This window comes from Chlamydotis macqueenii, chromosome 14 (assembly GCF_036417535.1).
Source record: "Chlamydotis macqueenii isolate bChlMac1 chromosome 14, bChlMac1.mat, whole genome shotgun sequence".
In the NCBI taxonomy this organism is placed as follows: Eukaryota; Metazoa; Chordata; class Aves; order Otidiformes; family Otididae; genus Chlamydotis; species Chlamydotis macqueenii.
Genome location: NC_141569.1, coordinates 1,665,678 through 1,687,362, shown reverse-complemented (window position 1 = coordinate 1,687,362; position 21,685 = coordinate 1,665,678). Strand labels below are relative to the sequence as shown.

General features: G+C 47.4%; 1 protein-coding gene and 1 non-coding gene across 2 annotated transcripts; both read left to right on the top strand.

The window, feature by feature from the left end:
- The first annotated feature begins 264 nt into the window (after positions 1-264).
- HSPA9 (heat shock protein family A (Hsp70) member 9) lies at positions 265-21,280 on the top strand. The gene is made up of 17 exons (XM_086758699.1): positions 265-419; positions 1,364-1,422; positions 2,643-2,730; positions 2,845-3,026; positions 3,577-3,701; positions 5,016-5,089; positions 5,184-5,290; positions 5,983-6,145; positions 7,848-7,940; positions 9,611-9,820; positions 12,237-12,464; positions 13,276-13,380; positions 14,439-14,556; positions 15,981-16,075; positions 17,753-17,845; positions 19,554-19,694; positions 20,498-21,280. The coding sequence occupies exons 1-17, from the start codon at positions 333-335 to the stop codon at positions 20,555-20,557; spliced, it is 2,028 nt and encodes a 675-aa protein (XP_086614825.1). The 5' UTR covers positions 265-332; the 3' UTR covers positions 20,558-21,280.
- Positions 12,709-12,779, top strand: LOC147598919 (small nucleolar RNA SNORD63). The gene has a single exon (XR_015260165.1). It is a non-coding gene; the product is annotated as a small nucleolar RNA SNORD63 (small nucleolar RNA).
- Positions 21,281-21,685: the final 405 nt, after the last annotated feature.

Genomic DNA, 21,685 nt, shown 5'->3' with positions numbered 1-21,685 from the left:
CGGCCGCCTACAGGACCCGGGCTGTCCCTGGCTGTGCCGGTGTGCAGTCGGCCGATTCGCCGCCCGTGTTTCGCCTCATTCCGCACCGGCCGAGGTAGCGAGCTCTGTCACGGTCTTAGAAAGGCAGCGCGGAGCCATTCTCCGGTGTTGGGAACGGAGCGGAGCTCCGCAAGCCCGCAGAAAGAACAGGCTATCACCGGGACAGCCGGCGCCGGGGGTCCTGCGGCCCATCTCCCCCCCCCCGCGGCCCACGTGGGTGGAGGCTTCCAGAAGAGCCGCGGCGCCGCGCGCAGCCCCGTCCCGCCGCCGCCCCGCTCCGCCGCCGCCCCGCCATGCTCAGCGCCCGCCGCGCCGCCGCGCGCCTCCCGCTGCTCCTGCCGCGCGCCGCCCCCGCGCCCGCGCCCCCCGGGCTGGCGCAGGTGCGGGCGGGGGGGGGGGGGGGGGTGAGGGGTTCGGGGCCGCCGGGGGGAACGGGGGAGGCCTCGGCCTAGGGGAGGGCGGAGGGGACGGGGGGGGCCCGGGAGGTCGGCGGTGCCGAGGGGTGAGGGAGGCCGAGGCGGGGGCACGGGGGCGGCGTGGGGCTCCGCTGGCAGCGGTGCGAGTCCCGGGCCGCTCGGTCTGCCGCGAGCGCGGAGTGGATTTCATTTTATTTTACTTGTAAGAAAACTGTTAGAGGCGGCGGGCGAGGCGGGCATCGCGCACCGGGAGCGGACGCCGGCTCCTGCGGCGGCCGGTGCCGTCTCCCGCGCTGCAGGCCTGGCGCCCGCACCCTCACCCGCACGCGGAGGTCTGGAGCGATCGGGAAATACCGGCGTGCGGCGCGGTGCGGTGCTGCGCTGCGTGCGCTCGGGCGTTTCGCTAGAAGCTCCCCACGGCGCAGGGGCTGACGCTGTCAGCGTTCGCCGAGATACTGATTTGCGCCTGCGGAGCTACGGCCGCCGCAAGAAAACTTCAGACTTGGCTGCGAATTCTTGAAGGGATGGAGCGGATCGTTTGTTGCTGACCACGCAGGAAGCTTTGAGAAACGGGGTTAATGTTTATCTGCTGCTGTGCGTTGAAAGCTGAAGGTTCAGGGTTAATTTACAGAGGTGTCTTTTGCCTGGTAGCGTGTTTGTAGGCTGGTTTGTGTGGGGGAAGTAGCTTGGTTCTGGTTGTACAAACCAGCGTCACACCAGGTGGATAAGCATAGTAATTGGCTTTCTACGGCCGTTTGAGTCTTTCTTAAATTCTTCCTTAGTCTGCACTTAAGATTTTAAAAGTGCAGCGTTGCAGTAGGACCGACTCCAGAAGTTGTCTGCTTTTGAAAGTCTTGCCTTGAAGATCACTTGAAGTTTAAGACAGAATTTTCTTTTTTTTTTTATAGACATTCTGGAATGGCCTCAGTCAAAATGTTCTTAGAGCAGCATCCAGCAGAAAATATGCGTAAGTATTTCCTTGTTTTTTCATGTTTGGCTGTTTGATATTTATATTTACTGTTGTACAGGTAGCAGAAATGTTTGTTGGAGTCAGAGATGGAACAGCAGAGCAAAACCAGAACCTCTACATGTAACTTTTCTAAGGCTGTTTCTTTATCTCGTTTTCTCTTTTTTTTTTTTTTTCCAGTGAATCTTTAAGAATTCTTCTTCCCCCCCTTCTCCTGCCTCCAGCAGCACCCACAAAGTGTGGGTTGTTGAGATTTGCTTGATTTTTTTTTAAAAAGCCCCCCAAAAAAACCAAATAAAAAAGTACCCCAAACATTGGTGGAACAAGTTGTTTTACGCTGGCATGAAGTGGGGATAAAGAGTGGCTCCGTTTCGCTACAGATAAACTTTATTTCAAACAGCTCACACATTTTAAGGACTTGTTTTTTGTGTTACAAGACAGTGGGAAAAGAGTAGCGGTTAGTTGTGCAACTTGGTCAGATGCTTTGTGGCTAATGCTGATTCAGGACGCAGAGTGGGAAATGTGTTTGTGTTAGGAAAACTGCCCAGTGCTGGCTGGTACGGAGAAACCGAGCACTTGCACGTTTCCAACACACTGCTTTGTGTTGTGTAAACTGGAGAGAGTGGTAAGAACCAGTTTCATTTCTCAGAATTAAATGAGTTTGTTGATCCTCAGGATCAAAAAGATGGTTATCTTTGGCTCTGGCTCGGAGAACTCTCTATATGGGTTACTAATTTGCTGTCTTTGTGCTCTTCTCTTCATGCTAAGCAGCGATAAATAAATCACTACAATTTATTATTAGCATTTTTTTCCAGGTGGATGTTTTCAAACATGTTTGAACATCAAAAATGACCCAAAGCAAGTCCAGGAAACTTTGTGTGCGTAGGGACAGAATTAGTTACAACTCTGTTTTATGTCAAAATCTTAAGGGATGTGGAGCATATATGTAGTACAGGTTATTCTGGTGAAGAACAGTGTTTTGTATGTTTAAATAAACAAGCAAGGGTTTAGCTGTAAGTGATCTAATTGAATACAGAGGCACACAAGCTTGAATTCCTGTATAAGAGTCAGAGAACGCCTTACATCAGAGTACAATGTGTTTGCTTCAACATCTGGTGAAAAATCGCTTTGTCCTGCCTTCACAGTAGAAAGATTTTTTTTCTGTTGAGTTATTTTCCTTTATTAGTAATTGTATTTTTTTTTTATAATATGCTTTACAGCTCAGAAGCAATTAAAGGTGCCGTTATTGGAATTGATTTGGGTACAACAAACTCCTGCGTGGCAGTTATGGAAGGAAAGCAAGCGAAGGTAAGTACAAAATGGATACCAGCTTGCTGTGACGGTATTAGAAGTTGAACATCCAAATTAGTGTTTTCAGAGGAATGGTTTTTTTGATGGCATCCTGTGATGTTTTTTACATAGGTGCTGGAAAACTCCGAAGGTGCCAGGACAACGCCTTCAGTTGTTGCGTTTACAGCCGACGGCGAACGCTTGGTCGGAATGCCAGCGAAGCGGCAGGCGGTAACTAACCCACACAACACCTTCTACGCTACCAAGCGGCTCATCGGGCGGCGCTTTGATGACTCTGAAGTGAAGAAGGATATGTAAGTGAGGGGGAAGGGTAACTCCACTTCCAGCATTCCAAGAACGCATAAAATACAATGCTGTATGACAAGACCTGTTTTAAAGTACTGCCCTCTTTTGGGTGGAGTGGCTATGCCCTCATGTCTCAAAAGGTTCGTTGCTTATATTGCAAGGGCCAAGCTGTATTTTGCTACGTTAGTTGCTGATCTTTTTAAGAGTTTTCAGAGAAGAAGAAGAAAAAAGGCCCACCCTTCAGGCTTTCTTCCCCCCGACAGCCTTGCTGGTGCTGTGCAGAAGGGGCAGCATCTACCAGAGGAGACTTTTCCCATTCGTGAGGGCATTTACGATCAAAGCTGCACAATCGTACCTAAGGGTTGTGATTAAATGATGTAGCTGATTAAAAGCAGTAGTTTATAGTTCCTCTGGGCCTCCCTGGATCCAAGGCTGCTGTTGGCAAGTTCGGTAGTCTTTGTCTCGAACTTGTACGTGTTCATCTGCTGATTTTAATTGTAGAGTTTTTCTGCTCTATGCTGATACAGCAATTGAGTGCGGAATTCTTCTGTTTTTCAGTAAGAACGTTCCATTTAAAATTGTCCGTGCCTCCAACGGTGACGCCTGGGTAGAGGCTCATGGGAAACTTTATTCTCCAAGCCAGATCGGTGCCTTCGTGCTGATGAAGATGAAGGAGACTGCAGGTTGGTACAGTTTGGTCATTGCCCTCTGTGCACGCAGGCGTGACCTTGCTGCCAGGCCGTGGTAAATGGAAGTGCAGGAGCCATAAAGTCACTTTTTTAGTACGGGAATCCTGGTATAGCTGGCCCTTAATATGGGGCGGATCGTGGACGGGTGCAGCGAAGAGCTGTTGCGAAGCCTCAAGGAAGATGAGTGCCTACCTCAATCTGGGATTTTTGGCAAGAGATTTGTACTTTGCTTAAAACATGTTCTTATCAAAGTTGAATACTGATTGAGTTGATACTCGGTTGTAATTGAATTGAATGCACACTTACTCAGAAGGGGGAGCTCCTTTTCCTTGTGAACTGCAGTCCTTGTGCCTCCCAGGCTGCAGAAGGCAGCTACTGATGGGTAAACGTTGTGTATCCAGTGATAAGTGTTTGGAGGGCAGGACTAAAGGTTGTTACTGAAGCTTCATCCAAAGATTTTTTTTTTTTTTTTTCCAGTGTTAGGTCCTGGACAATTGCTAAAGCTCCACCCAAGAGTAAAATACAAGCACGTAGTGTGTGAGCATCTAGATGTGATGAACTTAGTCTGAGGATGGTGTTATTCAGCCTTAAGCAGGGGTCTGCTTCCTGTAGGTCTGTTGGCTTTTGGCCCGGATGCTACATGGATTGAACTAGGGAACGGTCTGACTTTGCAAGCAACACAGAATAATGCAGAGTGTAAGGTCTGTGCAGGGCTGATGCATAGGCGTAAGTCCTGTCTCTGCATTCTCACTGCATCATGCACATGCTTGTTTTTCAGCAGGTCTGAATCTGCGTTTGATGGCCTCTTTTTCTTTTGAAAGAAATTTGTGACCTTAAGAGCGTATTTTTCTTGACTTGCTGTGTCAAACACTTGTAAAATCAGTTTATTTACATTATTCGTACCATATAAAGGTTGCCTACAGCAAACTGTACAAAGGACGAAAATTATTTCACGTTCTAAGTGCATCACATGCTGGGCACTCCAAAGAAATGGAAAACAACTTCAGTCTCACACTAAAAAGACAGGCTGTCAGATGAATTCTCACTCGCTAGTGGCATCCAGTTACTGATTGAATTGAGGAGGTGCTTTGCTGTTCTGTCTGGAATCTGGAAATTATTCCATGTTATGTGGAAGGACTTGATTTCTGCACAGCTCCCTCTGCATCTTCCCAGAAAGCAGCAAGTTTTTGACCAGCAAGTCTGTCTTCTGTTCTTAGTTCAGGAAAAATATTTCAAACAACATGGTAATAACATTGTTACTCCTTCTTATAAAGGTAACTTCCTGTTTTATCTCCTTTTTTTCTCCAGAAAATTACCTGGGACATTCAGCAAAGAACGCTGTGATCACAGTCCCTGCTTACTTCAATGATTCTCAGAGACAGGTATTCACTGAGCTGTAAGATTAATTTTTTTTTTGGCTTACAGATTGTGTTTAGTTTCTCTCAGTACTTAGCACTCTTCCTGTTTTTTCCTCAGGCTACAAAAGATGCTGGGCAGATCGCTGGCTTGAATGTTTTGAGGGTGATTAATGAACCAACAGCAGCTGCGCTTGCCTATGGTCTGGACAAGTCTGAAGATAAAGTGTGAGTTCCTGTTCATAACACCCACCCTCTCTTAAATAAGCGTGCTGAAATCTGTTTTGTAAATGCTGCTTCTGCTTTCTGGGTTTGTTAAATCATTGGAGTTCTGCCAAAGTAGACTCACAGCTGTGAGTCACTGCTGTGTCATTTCACCTCTGTTCTATGCCAGCCATACCTGTTAGAGAAAGTGAGTTCATAACTTGCAGCTACAACTTAATTATCAAAGCTGAGCGTCAATTTAATTACCTTACCTACTGGTAGCAGCGATGGTGTGGCTGAGGACAGCTGGGTGAGAGGCTGTCAGCGTGGGTGCCGAAGTGTAGCACGAGAGGTACGCTGAGGGCTGGTGCCTGGTATCCACAGCTTGCAACTTCCTCCCTGACTGCATTCAGCCTCCTGTTGCTGTCACAGGTGCTTACATAAATGCAGAGCTTTTGCTACAGGTTGTGCGTTTCTGATGTAGATGATAGTGCTGGGAAAGCCTCGCATTTTGAAAAACATGTTTCATAATGGTTCTGGTGTCCCTGCCCTTGTCATTGCCTGTGACTTTTGTTTTTCAAAGCTGTCTTCAGAGGGGCTTTTAACTTTTATGGAAAGCAATGTGAATTCTGCACACTTCATCTTCTGAGGAGAACAATTTTTGAGCCACACAACTTTGACTAGACAGTAATGTTTTTCTGCATCTGTCGTTACAGTATTGCGGTCTACGATTTGGGTGGTGGCACTTTCGATATTTCCATTTTGGAAATCCAGAAAGGAGTCTTTGAGGTGAAGTCCACCAACGGTGACACTTTCTTAGGTGGAGAAGATTTTGACCAGGCTTTGCTACAATATATTGTTAAAGAGTTCAAGAGAGAGGTAAGGTGTCTCATCAAAATCCAATCATGTGTTACGCTGTTTTTCAGCCTCTATAGAAGAAACAGAATTTTCTTAAATTATTAGGACTTGGTTTGTAATTTATGGCACAGTTGAAACTTAAGAGTATTAGACACCTGTTGGCCTGGCTTGCAGTTCTTACACTTGTTCTCTTGAGGTGTAATGTTTCTCTCCTGGAAGACAGAATAGCAAGACTTAGGCCTTTTTTCCTCTAGTGTAGTAGGATTATCTTATACGTAGTCTGCTTACTTTTAATATTAAAAATCTGTGGTCTGATGGAATGTGTCAGCATAGATGCACACAATACGAGGCTGGCTGTAGGAAACTGGAATGTGATTCCAAATCCTTTGCTAATTCAGTCTTGCCTTTGTATTCTGCGATGCAGCAGCTTTTCCAAGCTTTAACTGATTACTTACTGTATAATCACTTCCAGAGCAGAGAGGGCTAACAGGTATTTTTGAAATGCTGAATACATTTGCCAGAAGTGAGAGAGATCGGCAGAAGTGCACAGATCGTGCTGTCTTTCTGCAAGCACTTTCACTGTCAGGAATGACAGGAGGGTGAACTGCAATGAAAAGCTCTCCATGATGGATGGATGGCTGAACTCAGAGAGTGGTGGTCAACAGCTCGATGTCCAAGTGGAGACTGGTCACGAGTGGGGTCCTTTAGGGGTCTGTGTTGGGCCCGGCCCTGTTCAACATCTTTGTCGGTGACATGGACAGTGGGATAGAGTGCACCCTCAGCAAGTTCGCCAATGACACCAAGCTGTGTGGTGCCGTTGACACGCTGGAAGGGAGGGATGCCATCCAGAGGGACCTTGACAGGCTGGAGAGGTGGGCCCGTGCCAACCTCATGAAGTTCAACCAGGCCAAGTGCAAGGTCCTGCACCTGGGTCATGGCAATCCCAGGCACAAACACAGGCTGGGCGGAAAGTGGATCGAGAGCAGCCCTGAGGAGAAGGACTTGGGAGCGCTGGTGGACGAGAAGCTCAACATGAGCCGGCAATGTGCTCTTGCGGCCCAGAAGGCCAACCGCATCCTGGGCTGCATCAAGAGGAGCGTGGCCAGCAGGTCGAGGGAGGTGATTCTGCCCCTCTGCTCTGCTCTGGTGAGACCCCACCTGGAGTACTGCGTCCAGCTCTGGAGCCCCCAACACAAGAAGGACATGGACCAGTTGGAGAAGGTCCAGAGGAGGCCATGAAGATGATGAGAGGGCTGGAGCACCTCTCCTGTGAGGCCAGGCTGAGAGAGCTGGGGCTGTTCAGCCTGGAGAAGAGGAGGCTCCGGGGAGAGCTTAGAGCGGCCTTCCAGTGCCTAAAGGGGGCTGCAGGAAAGATGGGGGAAACTCTTCAGCAGGGCCTTTTGTGACAGGACGAGGGGTAATGGTTTTAAAATAGAGGGAGGTAGATTTAGATTGGATATTAGGAAAAAATTTTTTACAATGTGAGTTATAGAACACTGGAACAGGTTGCCCAGAGAGGCGGTGGATGCCCCATCCCTGGAAACATTCCAGGCCAGGTTGGCCGGGGCTCTGAGCAACCTGATCTGGTTGGAGATGTCCCTGCTCCTGGCAGGGGGGTTGGACTGGGTGGCCCTTAAAGGTCCCTTCCAACCCAAACCATTCTATGATTCTGTGATTCCTGTGCAAGGGCTGAGTCTGTTAACCCGTATTGTTTGTCGCTTAGATGGGTGTTGACCTGACTAAAGACAACATGGCCCTTCAGAGAGTGAGAGAAGCATCGGAGAAAGCGAAGTGTGAGCTTTCGTCATCTGTGCAGGTAGGTGGCTGGGTTCAAAGCAGTCCAGTAAGGAGTTTCCATACACTGAGTTTTGCATTGTTTTTGTTTACAAAGCTCTATGAAACTGCTGCTTTTTTCTTGTGGTGGCAGAGCAAGCTTCTGTGTAACCGGATAAAGTCAGTTTAACGGAAAGTCCTTTAGCAGGGTAGGCTGTTCGGGAGCACAGTTAGTAGCCAGAAGCTGAGAGTGTTAGTGAGTGCTGAGTTTTGCCTTTCTTCTGGCACGATGTTTTCTCATCTTGCGGGGAATGTGACCTTGCTCTCAATTTATGTTTTTCAGAAGAGTGATGGGCATCGGGGCATTTAGCTGCAGCTAGCGCAGCTGAGTTCCTGGAAGCACTTGTGGCTTTGTGCAGGCAGTTCCAAAACCTTGGTGCTACTCATTCCACTGAAACAGCTAATTTGACTAATGACAAGAAATAATTTCTATAAGGAGTCTAATCTGACTACAGAAGAGTTGTCCAGACAATGGGCAGCATATACTCCCTTTCTTTTTGCTACCCACTTTGTTTATTAGTGCATTCAGGCACGTCCTTTATTCAATACTGAATAAGGAGCTGGAGAAGCAGCAAGTTGGGGGTGTAATAGTCTTGCCTAAGTGAAATTAAGGTCAATTATATAGTAATTGAAATGGGGACTCTGCCAATTTCTAGGTTCTGAATAAACATTTTTTTTTTTTTGATGGTGGTCTTTTTGTTGGCCAGTGGGGAGCTCATAGCAAGGAGTTTAGGCCTGTCACAATGGATGCATAGTTCTGCCAGAGACATAGCAGGCTCTATTTTACCAGCTCAACAGTTGGCAAATACAGTCTGTTCATACCAGGAAAAGCTGAATTCCTTAACTCTTTAGCACTGAAGGGAAAACAACTTGCTTTTGGCCCTATTTTCCCTTAGTATTTTTGACCATGCACACACAAAGTGAATGCACGCCTCTAGTCAGTAACATGGGTTTAGTTCATGTTCTGTAAACTTAATCTCTAGAGCTTCAAGCATTAATGTTTTTAATTGCTGTGATTTGTAGTATCTTTTGATGTCAGCATGACTCAGCACTTGAACAAGATGGTTTCAGCATAAGATTTGCTTTAAAAATGCAGCATGTGAATTTGTAAGGTGATTCACAAATAGCCACGGAGAGCGGGGATTATGGTCCCAGGCCCTGATGAACTTTGTGTTAAATGGCAGTGGACTAGCTGTTGGACGTGGGTTGTTTGCATTTAGAAAGCAGTCAGGAGTTACGAAATGTTACCTGAAATGTTAGTCATTTGACAAAGTCCTTCTGAACGCTGAAGATGGGCTTTCTTCTGTGTTGTGTTTAAGGAAGAGGATTAAGATTGCCACTTCCAGTGTTTCAGCTCTTACCTCCTGGCTGTGATAGAAATTAAATTGTTTTTCTTAACAATGGAAGACCTCAAAATAACACAATATTAAAATTGGAACTTCACAGTTGTAACTGTGAGATGTCTAGCAAAATAATTTTCCTGTCTCTTGTCTGAAATGTCAAACAAAAATATGCCTGCTGCCACTGGGCTGCAGAGTGAGCAGGCACGTTTCAGTACAGCAGAACAGAACCTGTAATTTCATCTAAAACCTGCGCGTAGCTGCCTTATTTTCCATTCTTGTTTCTCACTCCGTGTCCGTTTCTGTGCTGCAGACTGATATTAACTTGCCGTACCTTACTATGGATGCCTCTGGACCAAAGCACTTGAACATGAAGCTGAGTCGCTCGCAGTTTGAGGGCATTGTCGCTGATCTGATCAAAAGGACGGTCGCGCCATGCCAGAAAGCCATGCAGGATGCTGAAGTCAGCAAGAGTGACATCGGTGAAGTCATCCTCGTCGGTGGCATGACCAGAATGCCAAAGGTATGAGATAAGTCCCTGTTACAGGCAAAGCTGGCACAGCTACCCAGTGCTTCCTGTTAAGGGGGAGCTGTAACAGAGGAGCTGGGAGTCCGGTAACTTCGGAGCTGCAGCAGCTGAAGGCCCCCAGGAGCAGAGCAGTCACATGAAAACAGTGGCAAGGGACTCTCTCATCCTGTTTAATTAGTTCAGCTTGGATCTGGGGGCTGCAGCTGAGTTGTGTTTTACAAAGACAAGTGGGAGGTATCAGGAACTGAATATTCAGCTCGACTTTCTGATGTGGACCGAACATAAGCAGCGCTGTTCAGATACACAGGGTGTTTTCTCTTGTTGGGGACTCGGTGTGTGATAAAGGTACACTTCAGTGACAATAACCTGTCAGTAATCTTTGCCTTCCAGTGGATTTCTTCCCCTGTGTAGAGCACTTAGAGCTAGCTGTGAAGAAACTGCACAGGCAGAACGACTCTGCCTGCTGGTTGCGTGTATTCGGCTACCTGTGTGAGGCTGGGCGTTGCCAAGCGTATTTAACTTGGCTATTCCAAACCCCCGTTACCCAATACCTGGCCCTTTGTTCTTGGTGATAAGCACCAGCAGGTAACTTAAAAGCTTGCTCTGCTGACATGCACAGTCTTGCAGGTGAGGCGCTGTCTGGTGATTTACTGTTCTTGCTCGTAGCAATGCAGACTGCTGCTTGGCTCCCCTGAAGTCAGAGATGAACGTGTATGAACACTGCACTTTCCCGGGGTGCAGCTTGTCCTTTTCTGCAGAGATTATCAAAATCTCACTCCATAGGGATCGATCAGGCTTGGACTATCTGTTTACTGTTTAGATTTGTAATTTGCAGGTCCCTTCTAGGATTGTAGGTGTGTACATGAGCCTGCTTGAGATTGGTTTGGGGTTTGGTGGTGGGTTCTTTTTTTTCTTCCCTAAGTGTTAAATGAGCCAGGTGGCTGGGGGTGATATTAGTGCATGTAGAAGGTCACCCAGGCAGGGGAACCAGAGCAACAAGATAAACACAAGCTGCTGCTCTGGCCAAAGCTCAAGTGGAGTAACTGTGCTATATGTTCCTGAAGTCCCTGCTGTCCCAGCTGGTTAAAAGAAAAATGGTGTGGTTATCTATGTGTAAAGTGATTAAAAACAGTTGTACAAGTGGGGAAGCCCTTCCTGAAACATTATGTAGCCCTTGGGGATGGAAGACACTACTTAAATACTGATTTTAATTTTTAGTTATTATTTTTACTTATTTATGCCCTATTATAACGCCTGGTATCTGTGGCTTTGAGCTTGTGTAATGCTTTCCTGAGTGCCGGTAGCTACAGCTCTGGCTCCGAGATCGGTGCCTGTGTGTCGCACAGAGCCTTCCCTTGCGTGCGTTGTTTGTGTTCGTTTTACACTGCGAGGAGAGAACGTGCTTTCTTCGGAGCATTCGCGTGACCAGTGCTCCAGGAAGTTTACAGTGGGTGGTTAGACATCGTGTTTCTTTTGTGTTGTAAAATATGCCTCCAGAGGGAAAGACTTAATTATATGCTCGTACGTAAAGTTTCCTCTGTAACGAACACTCCCGGCAGATGTCTCTTGGCTTAAGTGCTGAGGAGTTGGGCGTTTGCTTACAGCACAGCTTCCAGGCACATCATGCTCACCTGTGCTGATGGGTCCCTAACGGATGTACTCAGGGACGAGGGAAGCCGTGAGCAGGAGTGAAGGCTCACACCCTTCTCCTGTAAAGCTGCTGAGCTGTGCTCTGGTGCAGACACCTTGTTGCATTCCCATCTGAATATTTCAGTAAAGCTGTTGCAGTCTTGACGACGTCCTTCAGAAAGGGCAGAGCAGTGAAAAGCAAGTATCGCAGCTCAGGCTGTCTGCCGACATAGCAAATCTGCTTCTCTGGCAAAGCAGCCCAAATAGTTTGAAAATACTGTCCTTCGTATGATTTCCTTTTTTTATCCTTTATTACACACAAACAAGATGAACTGTCCTTCTGCTTTGGATTTTTTTTTGCTTTCCCTGTGCTCTGCCTCCACAGCTGTACTGTCCTTGACAGCTGTGTTCTGCCCAGGGTTGGCTTGTACGAGTTTGAGGGGAGCAGTCCTTGACTGCTGCTTGATAACTCCCTTCTGACTGTGGCTGGGCTGCGTGAGAGGACTGATGTAGGTTGACTTGCAGCTGGCAAACTTGATTGCAAGGAAGTCTCCAGAGAAGGAGTTGTCTAGACAGAAACAAGTGTGTTTAACAGGGTGTGTGGAAGATGGGGAATTAGGGAGCAGTCACAAGGCTGAAGCTTTCTATCATCCCACAGGGTTACAAGGCAGCGGGAGCGTAAAGATACAGACCTTTAGCCAAGGCTGGTGTCGTCTTATGGCCACAACGCTGGGCAGCAATGGTTCACTCTGCGTATGAGCTGTGCTTTCTCTCCATTCAGGTGCAGCAGACTGTACAGGATTTGTTTGGCCGTGCTCCTAGCAAAGCAGTTAATCCTGACGAAGCCGTTGCTATTGGTGCAGCTATTCAAGGTGGCGTGTTAGCTGGTGACGTTACTGATGTCCTTCTGCTGGATGTAACTCCCCTCTCCTTGGGGATTGAGACGCTGGGAGGTGTCTTCACAAAGCTCATCAACAGGAATACTACCATACCAACTAAAAAGAGCCAGGTACAAATTGACTCTAGGTGGGTGGGTCTTTTGTGGTGGTCTCAAGCACCCAGTGAAGGTTGCCCGCAGCATCCCAATAGACAGTCGTGTCTCCCCCTCATCGGGCAAGGAGAAGCATCGTAAAAATCAGATTTAATGTCAGCCACTGAGTATCTGTGTTGGTTATTAGTGTGGCTGAGAGGGGAGGTAAGTTGATTTGGTGTGCCAAAGTACCCCAGGATGTTTGGCCTAGTGACAAGTGTGTGTGCCATGATGTAACACTCAACACATCATTCTGAAGAAGAATTGTGTGGACACCTTCTGTAACTGAGCACCACACCCGTTTGAGACCACCTTTTGTGGGTGGCATACTGCAGAAGGGATTACTTTTTTGTTCTTGTGTTGTGAAGCCCTAGTAGTACACTTGGGTGTGATCCTTTCTTTCATTTTGCCTTGTGTGGGTCTGCTTGTGTGTGCTCTTACTGATAACGCTTGTTCTCTCTGGGGTGTTGAGTTGAGGCAGGAGCCCTCCTGCTTCAGGAGGCAACATTCTGGTACTGTGGCTGGCTGCCACTGGAGTCTGCTTGCTGGCATGGCCTTGCCGGTTTTTATGGGCGTAAGCGCATATAGGATGAGATTCCAGTGAGCTTGGCTGTAGCTAGTCTTGGTGTTTTGTCAGAGGAACAGGGGAACCGCAAGCATTTAATGATTCTTTCTCTCTTCAAAGTAGCTTCTCTTTCTTCTTTTCCTGGTTGTTTTGTCAGTTTGTAACTACATCAGTTTGTATGTTGCAATTTACTAGCTACTCAGTAACTTCCTGTTCCTTTTCCAGGTGTTTTCTACAGCTGCTGATGGGCAGACTCAAGTGGAGATTAAAGTGTGCCAGGGGGAGAGAGAGATGGCTAGTGACAACAAACTGCTCGGCCAGTTCACATTGGTACGTTGGCTAGCCAGTATTCATGACCTTGGACTTGACCTTCTTTGAGAAGTTTGAAGCCACCTCCATTTCAGTTGACCCCTGAAGGCGGTGTTGGAAAGGAGTCATCTTACAGAAGACGTTTGACCCTATTTGTAGTAAAAAAAAAGCAGACTCTGAAGGCACAGCCTGATTCTGGGACAGCCTTTCAGTGCCAGGGGAGCAACTAACATTTAAGATGGAGCTTGAAGTTTCTAAGCAGTCTTATGAGGCACAGGGGCTACTGCAGCTTTAGGGCTTGATCACCTAGAAGGGCTCTCTACTTCTGGGCACAAGGAGCCAAAAGAGCCCTGTAGTACCAGGCCTGTGCAGCGGATGACCGGAATGCAGGCCTTTCCTCTGGTGTTGCAAAGACAAGACCTGGAGCAGGCTCCACGTTACCTGCAGTCCCTAGAGAAACCCATTCCTAGCCCAGTACTGCTTTTCTGTGAAAGCCTGTGGAGCTGCCCTGCTTACTGTGCTCCAGGGATTCATGTGCGCAGTGGGTGGCTAACCAGCTCCCTACGCAGAATTAGTTTTGTCAGTGCTGGCAAAGTTTGGTGCTGTTATAACTGTTGATCCAAGCTTGCTGTTGCTAGGAAAGGCCATCCAGAAAGGAAGGGCTTTGCCTTTTATCCTTTTGAAGGAAGCTGTACTGCCTGTCACTCTTTTAATATGATGGCCTCAAAGATAGACAGTGAAGTCCAGTCCTGCCCAGAATTGAGGAGGCAGAGCATCCTGCCATGTCCTGGAGGGGAAGAGTGGCTTGCTTAGCAATAAAGCAGCACCTGTGTCACCTCCCAACCAAACTTGGGGGCTAGCTCTTGTGGTTTCTGCGTGCTTGTTCTGGGTAGAAATCTGTATCCTATTAAATCTAGGTACTGCCAATTCACCACGTGATGCCAACAGGCATTTAGAGGACTCTGCTCTGAGGGTTAGTTAACAGTTGATTCAGCTGACAGATCACCAAGATCACTGGAGCCTTGTACCTGAGCTCGTGTGCGTGAGAGAGCTAATGGCGAAGCCCTTCTTGTTCTCAGGTTGGGATTCCTCCGGCGCCGCGTGGAGTGCCCCAGATCGAGGTCACTTTTGACATTGATGCTAACGGTATCGTTCACGTGTCAGCCAAGGATAAAGGCACCGGCCGCGAACAGCAAAGTAAGTGCTCTGGGACGCTGCTCGGGGATGAGGAGGAGAGGTGTGGAGCAGTGATGGTGCCGTAGCTGCTGTAAACACGTGGCGCTCGCTTGCCATCTCGGTTAGCCTGCTGACAGACGTTGCCACCAAAGGATGCCCCTTCCTTGCACGTGTTTTGTTTTGAATTGCTTCATTACAAAGATCTTGAATTTCAAGTGTTTTGAGCATCAGGTATTTTGTGTAACCACCTTGTTGATTTTCATCCATTTAGGCTAGAAACATCTCTAAGTGGCAGAAAGCTTGGGGACATCAAGCTGTCAGTATATTTTGCGCTGTAGTGTGATGAAATGTTAGGCCTGCTGTTCTGGGGTAATTAACGACACGGCTGACATTTTCTAAAGCTCTGTTGTGGGCTCAGAAAATTAATTAGAAGCATTTGTAGATTCCCCTGATACAAAATAAATCTCTTTTGTGCCTCTAACTGGGAAGCCTCTATACTGCCCTTCAGTTGTTTCTTGGAGACAACCACTTGAGCAATCAAATGCTCGCTCCGGTTGAGAAAAATATTGTTAACTCTGTATTGGCAACTTGAAGGTATGTGTTGGCTTTTGGCAGAAATTTGTTAGCAAAAACACACTGCTTGTTACTTTAATTTCCTTGTAGATTTTCAGTGTGTGGCAGCCTTTCACCTCTGAATAGCTGCCGTCGCTTGATAATAGGCAACCAGAAGTTTTTAGCTGCCTGGAGATGTGATTTATGTTACAATACTGAACCGTCTCCTCCCACATCTGCTTCCAAAGGGCACATGTGTGTGTGTTTTTGTTTAGGGTTTTGTGCTATTGACAAGTACTAAGCAGAAAAGTTATTTCTCGTGAGGATCTTGGTATACCCCTTTTTTTTTTTTTTTTTTTTTTTGACTTTGCGATATCCTGGATGTTGGCCCTCCCTTTTCCAATGGGTGGGGAATGTTGTATTATCCTGCTACCAGCCTGGGCTGCTTTCCAATAGTGAAAGGAATGTCTGTGCCCCGGTAAAATGATTCCTTTTGTTTGGATTTTTTTTTTTAAGTTTAGTTGGGTTTTCTGCTTGCTTTTTTTTTTTCCCTCAGTTTTGTGGTTTTAACCTGCTAGAATGCAGATTTAGGGGCTTTGAGTACACATTCGCTTTCCAGGAGGAGTAACTGAAGAATGGCCAAAGTGACTTGCAGACCATTGGACAGGAAGCGTCTGGCAGAGCTGGAGAGTTCATAGATCTAAGATGTCAGGCTTTTCTCTTGCCAGCAGCATCGCTGCCTCTTCACAGACTGGCTGTCTTTGTGCTGCCCACGAGGTCTTCACAGGTGCAGAGCCCCTGAGCAAGGCTGCTGCCATTGAGAGGGTTTGAGGAATAATACTCTCCTTTCCTCAAAAAGTGCATTCTTTAATAATGCTTCTTCTCTAATGCAGTTGTCATCCAGTCTTCTGGTGGCCTTAGCAAAGATGAAATTGAGAACATGGTGAAGAACGCAGAGAAATATGCAGAGGAAGACAGGCGAAGAAAGGTAACGTGACCGTCACGGTAACTTCCAGCCAGTAGTGTACCTGCTGGTTATTGCTGTTCTGTGCTCTTAACTGTGCCCGCCGTGAAGGAGCCGCAGGTTCTCCTCTGCGTTGTCTTGAGCTGTTTGCTTTTGCAGTTACCCAAATATCTGCTTGCTTCCTTGTGTTCAGTTTACACTCCAGAGTTGCAAGAAGGTGCACACAGAGGTGTTTGGGTTGGGTAACTTGCCCTGCAGGACTGGCATTTTAATTCCTCCCTAAGAGGTACTGGGACACGGAGGCAGCAGTAAGCAAACTCGCCTGCTTATTCCTTACAACAAACCGCTTTGAGCTTTGCAACTGCAGTTACGCTTTTTGTCATCAATGCTCTTTACCGTCCACCTGCCTGTTCATCTTGGCTGCTTATTTGAAGCTAGCCTACTACAGCTGGCTTCTCACAGAGATGTTCCATTTAAATGAAGGCAGTATGGGGATATTTAGGATACTTTTCTGAGTTTTAAAGCTTAATTTATAGAACCTGCCAAGCAAAGCTATACCTCAGCCTCGTCCTTCATAAGGGGGAAGTTGCTTTCTGTAGTGCTTAAAACCCCACTGTGACATCTCGAATGCTGTATTCATCTGAGCGCAGTACTTGCGCTCGGCACAGGTGAAGCCATCAGGAGGTGTGTGCAAGCCTCACTGACTTTGTCAAGAAAAGACTGGCGGTTGCCATGGTTGAGTGACTGAACCTGTGAGATATATATATATATATATATAAGATTAATGGTTGGAAATAATTGGTTTAATGAGGGTAGTAATAATGAATTATGCTACTAAATATAGAGCATTGATTTTTAAGCAGACACAGTGAAGTTATCACTCTGCCAGACTCAGCATCCTGCTGTGAATGTTGACATCCCACAAAGAGTGAAGACGTAGTGTAGAAACAAAATTATTTTTCATCAGCTTTCCACTGTGAGTGGTTAGTCTCCTGAGACGTTATCACACCCTTGTTCAGGTAGACAGGTCTTTCAGACGGAGAGTGCTGGCTGTCCCAGAGACGCTTGCTAGTGAAATAGTTCATAGACACTGGGACTGAATTACATCTCAGCAGGACTGCTGCTGCTCTGTACTTACAGGCTGCTCTGTCCCCTGTTGGTTGTCTTTGCCACAGTAGTGTTAGGAACTGGTATTTCTTACATAGCACAGTGGGGTTTTTCTACTCTTGAGATGCTACAAGCGTTTGTAATAAGACATGAGTAAAACAGCCCAGCATTTTAGTTCTCTAGTGCTGCTGTTGTTGAAAAAGCTTAAAATATTTTCCAGAAGCTCTATTGCTCTCCCAAGGAGTAGAGCAGTGGGAGCTGTGCTGTCTCTGCAGTTGCTGGCTTTTTCAGTATGCCAGCACTCATGCTGCATTAGTTGCTTCTACTTCTGGGGAAGTGAGCTTGAGTGTGAAAACGTGAGCACGGCCTGCACGGACTGCCTCTTTGGGCTTTTTGCTGCCAGAACGCAGGAAGAAATGGTTTGCTTGCATTTCTTCTCCCCCCCCCCCCCCCTTGCCATTAAGAAGGGCCCTGGGTAGGAGCTAGAACAGAATTTGGTAGTTTGGGGAAGAACATGTCAGCTGCTAGTTCGTACAAACACAACTCGTATCGCCGTGATGGATGCAGTAGGCCCTTACAAGCTCTCTTACCCAGGAACGTGTGGAAGCTGTAAACATGGCCGAAGGCATCATCCATGACACGGAGTCAAAGATGGAGGAGTTCAAGGATCAGCTGCCAGCAGATGAGGTAGGTAGTTCCTGATCCCATAAGAGTAAAGGAGGTAAGAGTCCTTACTATGTCTTTGCTCAAGTTCTCACTTAACTCGCGGCTGGCTCTGGCCGGTGGCACCAACTCTGTGTGTATTTCCCTGCTGTGGAAAGATGGCACAGTTGTTGACTCTTCCGGTTTTTGCACTTGAGTGGGATGAACGTGTCTGATGAGAGGATGTAAGGACATACTTAGAAGAACATGGCTTGGATAATAACAAATATCCTACTTCAAAGTGCGAGTTCAGTGTCACTGAAGATCTAAGAGCCTGGAGGCTGTTAAAGAAAGGTTCCTACACGAGTTGTGTCCTTGACTTGGCCTTGTGGTTATTTGATAAGAGCTGTGCCGTGGCCTGTGTGAGAGGAGAGTTTTGCTCAGAAGCTAGAGATTATGAACAGTGCCTAGCAATGTATTAGCAGAGGGACAAAGGCAAAGCTGCTGTGCAGTCTCGCAGCCTCAGTAGTACGAACGCAGCACCCAGGAGCTTGGAGGCAATGAAAATTACTGTATCCACTCTACTCCAGTTTTTCTTCTCTCTTTGGAGCAAAGTGGATATTTAGTATCAAAAGAGTGCTTTTCAGACCATTCTAAGTGACAGTTTAATTTATTATGAAGTTCAAAAGCCAAGTTTAAAACAGATTTGCACAATCTTCAAGTTAACAACTCTCAGAAGCTGAGTAAGAGGGCTCCTAGGGGCTCTGTGAGGCGTTTGGGGGAACAAGATTATCGTTTACTGGTAAGTGGCCTCTGATCAGTTTAAATGCTAGTTTTCAGGCCAGCTCCTCTTTCTGGGGTAGATATTGGCTGACTCTGTGTTTGGGATTATGGTTACTGGAGTTTCCTCTCACAGGGGCACAGAGCGTAAGTGCTCGTGCCATGCAAGGATTGTTGTTGTCTGTGAGGTCTTTTGGGGAACACCGAGGGCAAGTGGGTAGCAGAGCTTAGAAGAAGCCCTGTGCCTGGATGGAGATGGTGGCCTGACACAGAAGGCGTCGATCGCCTTCCCCTTCCCGCAGGTCTGAATGAGAACTCTGCCCACGTTCTAACTGCGAACGCTGCTGAGCAAGCGCTGCCGGCACAGCTGTCCCCCAGTAACCTCGCTTCTCCAGACCTGCCTCCAGCAGCGTGCCAGTCTGGCAGAGAAATGCCAGACTGCGCGGAGGGTTTGACAGATGGCTACAGGGGCTGGGATGAGACCGGATTGCTTTGGTTTGCCTCTCCGCTCCTTCTCCCATGTGCAACAAAGGGATTAAACAGGGTGATGAACAGCCGTACCCGTTGGCTTTCTGACATGTCTTAAATATAGATAAAAACCAGCTTTTTTACCCGGCTGCCGGGGTAACCGCCTCGGTGGTGAGGTGTGCCAGGCAGAGCGGCTCTCGTCCTTGGCGAGCTGTTCCGTCTCTGCAGGGCTTTCTGTCTTTGGCGCCTCTGCTGAGGCTGCGAACAAGGGGACCGATTAATGCCAACTGTGGCACATTTAGTGAGGTGGACAGGTGCCCACTGGGAACTGAGCGTAGTCCTGGTCCCTGCAGACTGTATGGCTCAGTTTGAGACTTAATTTCATGGCTTTTGGCAAAAAAAAAGTAGCTTTGCTGTGGCCAGTAGGTGGGTGAAATGACACGAATGAGATTCTCGGGGAACAAAGTGCACAACTTCACCATGTTTGTTTGTCACTTATTTGCAGTGCAACAAATTAAAGGAAGAAATTGCAAAAATGAGGGAACTTCTGGCTCGTAAAGATACTGAAACGGGAGAAAACATCAGGCAGGCAGCAAGCAGCCTGCAGCAGGCTTCCCTGAAACTCTTTGAAATGGCTTACAAGAAGGTAGGTTCAGAGTCATTTCTGTTTTATAGCCCTCAGATGGGGAGGGGTGAGTTGGGGCAGGAAAAATTTAGGTGAGAGCTGTGCTTGGAGGTAGCGCCGAGTCTCAGTGCAGCTCCTTCCAAGTGCCCTTGCTTTAGAAAGTGGGGTAGAGTTGGAGGCTTGAAATCTTGCCTGTCCTGCTGTCGGCTTCCAGGCAGCGTGTTAATGTTTCTGTAGAGTTTTGCATGGAAATGTACTGGAAGCTCCTAAAAAGGAGCATCAAGAGGAGCACGGACAGGACTTTCCCCTAGGTGGGCAGAGTGCCTACGTAAGTAGCGTCACGTCTGGACTTGTTTTGAGGATGGTTGTATAACAGGCTTCCTGTTCAGTCTGCCTAAAATTACAGTAGTAAGGCCATCGGGACTTTGTCAGTCTCCCTCCCCGTGGAAGGCCCACCCTGGGCAGATGTGTCCAGGGAAGTCTCAGGGTGGAAGTGGCATGCTCTGCCTGGGTGACCTTGGTGGGGCTAGGCTCTCCTTACTGTGGAAAGGTGCTTTTCTGTGTCAAACTGAAAATGTTCAGTGCTGCAGTCTAAGCTTGTTACGTCCACTGCGAAAGCGTAAGTAATGGGAAGGTGATTTCCTCCCTCTCAGTGGCACTCGTGCAGAGATGAAGCTTGTTTCCCTTGCCCAGCGGACAGTTACCCTTTTCACTGAAGGAGGGCTTTCTTCAGCCTAGATCTAACCTCAGCAGCTAGCAAGGAGAAAAATGTCCAGAAGAAGCATTTTGTTGTTACTACAACTAATAAGCCGACTCTTTCACAGATGGCCTCTGAACGAGAGGGGTCTGGAAGCCCGGGGGATCAGAAGGAAGAGAAGCAATAAGAAGTCTCTGTCTTGCCTTGACTAGAGTATGAAGAAGAGGTCGATTTTCTTGACGCTTGGGAGAGAAGAGACCTTCCTGAGCAGCAATGGGCAGAATTCAGACTTACTGTGTTTTTGCAGTATTCTATATATAAAATTCTTTAATGTATAAACTTAGTGATGTGTCTGCTAGGTAAATTGTCACTTGATGAAAGTTAATTCATGCCAGACGAAGTTCTAAGTGTTTGACCCCGTGGTATTTAACTGAGGCACCTGGGGACTCACTGATCATTTCTTTCTGATACTTGACACAATGGTGTACTAAATCTGATATCAAAGTCTGGAAACCATGTCACTGAAATGGAAGGGTGGAGATGGAAGTCCTGCTGGAACTGGGAGGAGAGTAACACCTGTATGGACCCTCCTCGTGGATCTGAGTACTCGTGAGCAGGTAACGAGGCCTGTGAGCGGCAGTGAGAAGGCTGGCTCTGTCGCTAGAGAACGTTCAGATCTGCGGCTAGGTTAGTACCCTTGGTCTCGAGGAGAGGGGTTACTTCAAATTTAGCTGTAACATTATTTCTTATGAAGAGGCTATGCAGAAGTTACATACTTTGCTTGTCTGAGCCTTCTGCTCCATCCTGTGTCTGTTCTCTGCTTATGGTAAAACAATTTCCTTGATAATAAAACCGTTACTGGATCCATTCTGGATTTTTTTTTTAAATAAAAGCAGAAAAGTGTCCACCATGGAGTTCTTGGTATCCTGGCCTTTGATGGAGAACACGAACATGTTAACTGCCTGCGAGAGCTCCTGCAGCGGAACCGGTCAGCCAGCTGGAGTGGCACAGCTTTGTGGAATTTGTGCTTCCTTCCCATGAAAAGAAGGAATCTAGTGTCAGATCCGGGTCCAGTCAGGTGCCTCTGAGTCCTGCCGTGATCTGCCGTAGCACTTGGGACTTCACCGTCAGGCACTTTGTGCTTCAGTCAGCCTTCTCAGATGGCCCACAGGCTCTGAGCAGCTGTTGCCTACTGCTGCTTTAAGTAGCCGGGTCTCCCAAGGAGGTGCAGTCTCCTTGCCCACGATGTGTTTATCTGTTTCTCCTTTTTCCTCTGTGTGTGTGTAGTCAAACAAAGGAAAAAACAAACTTTACA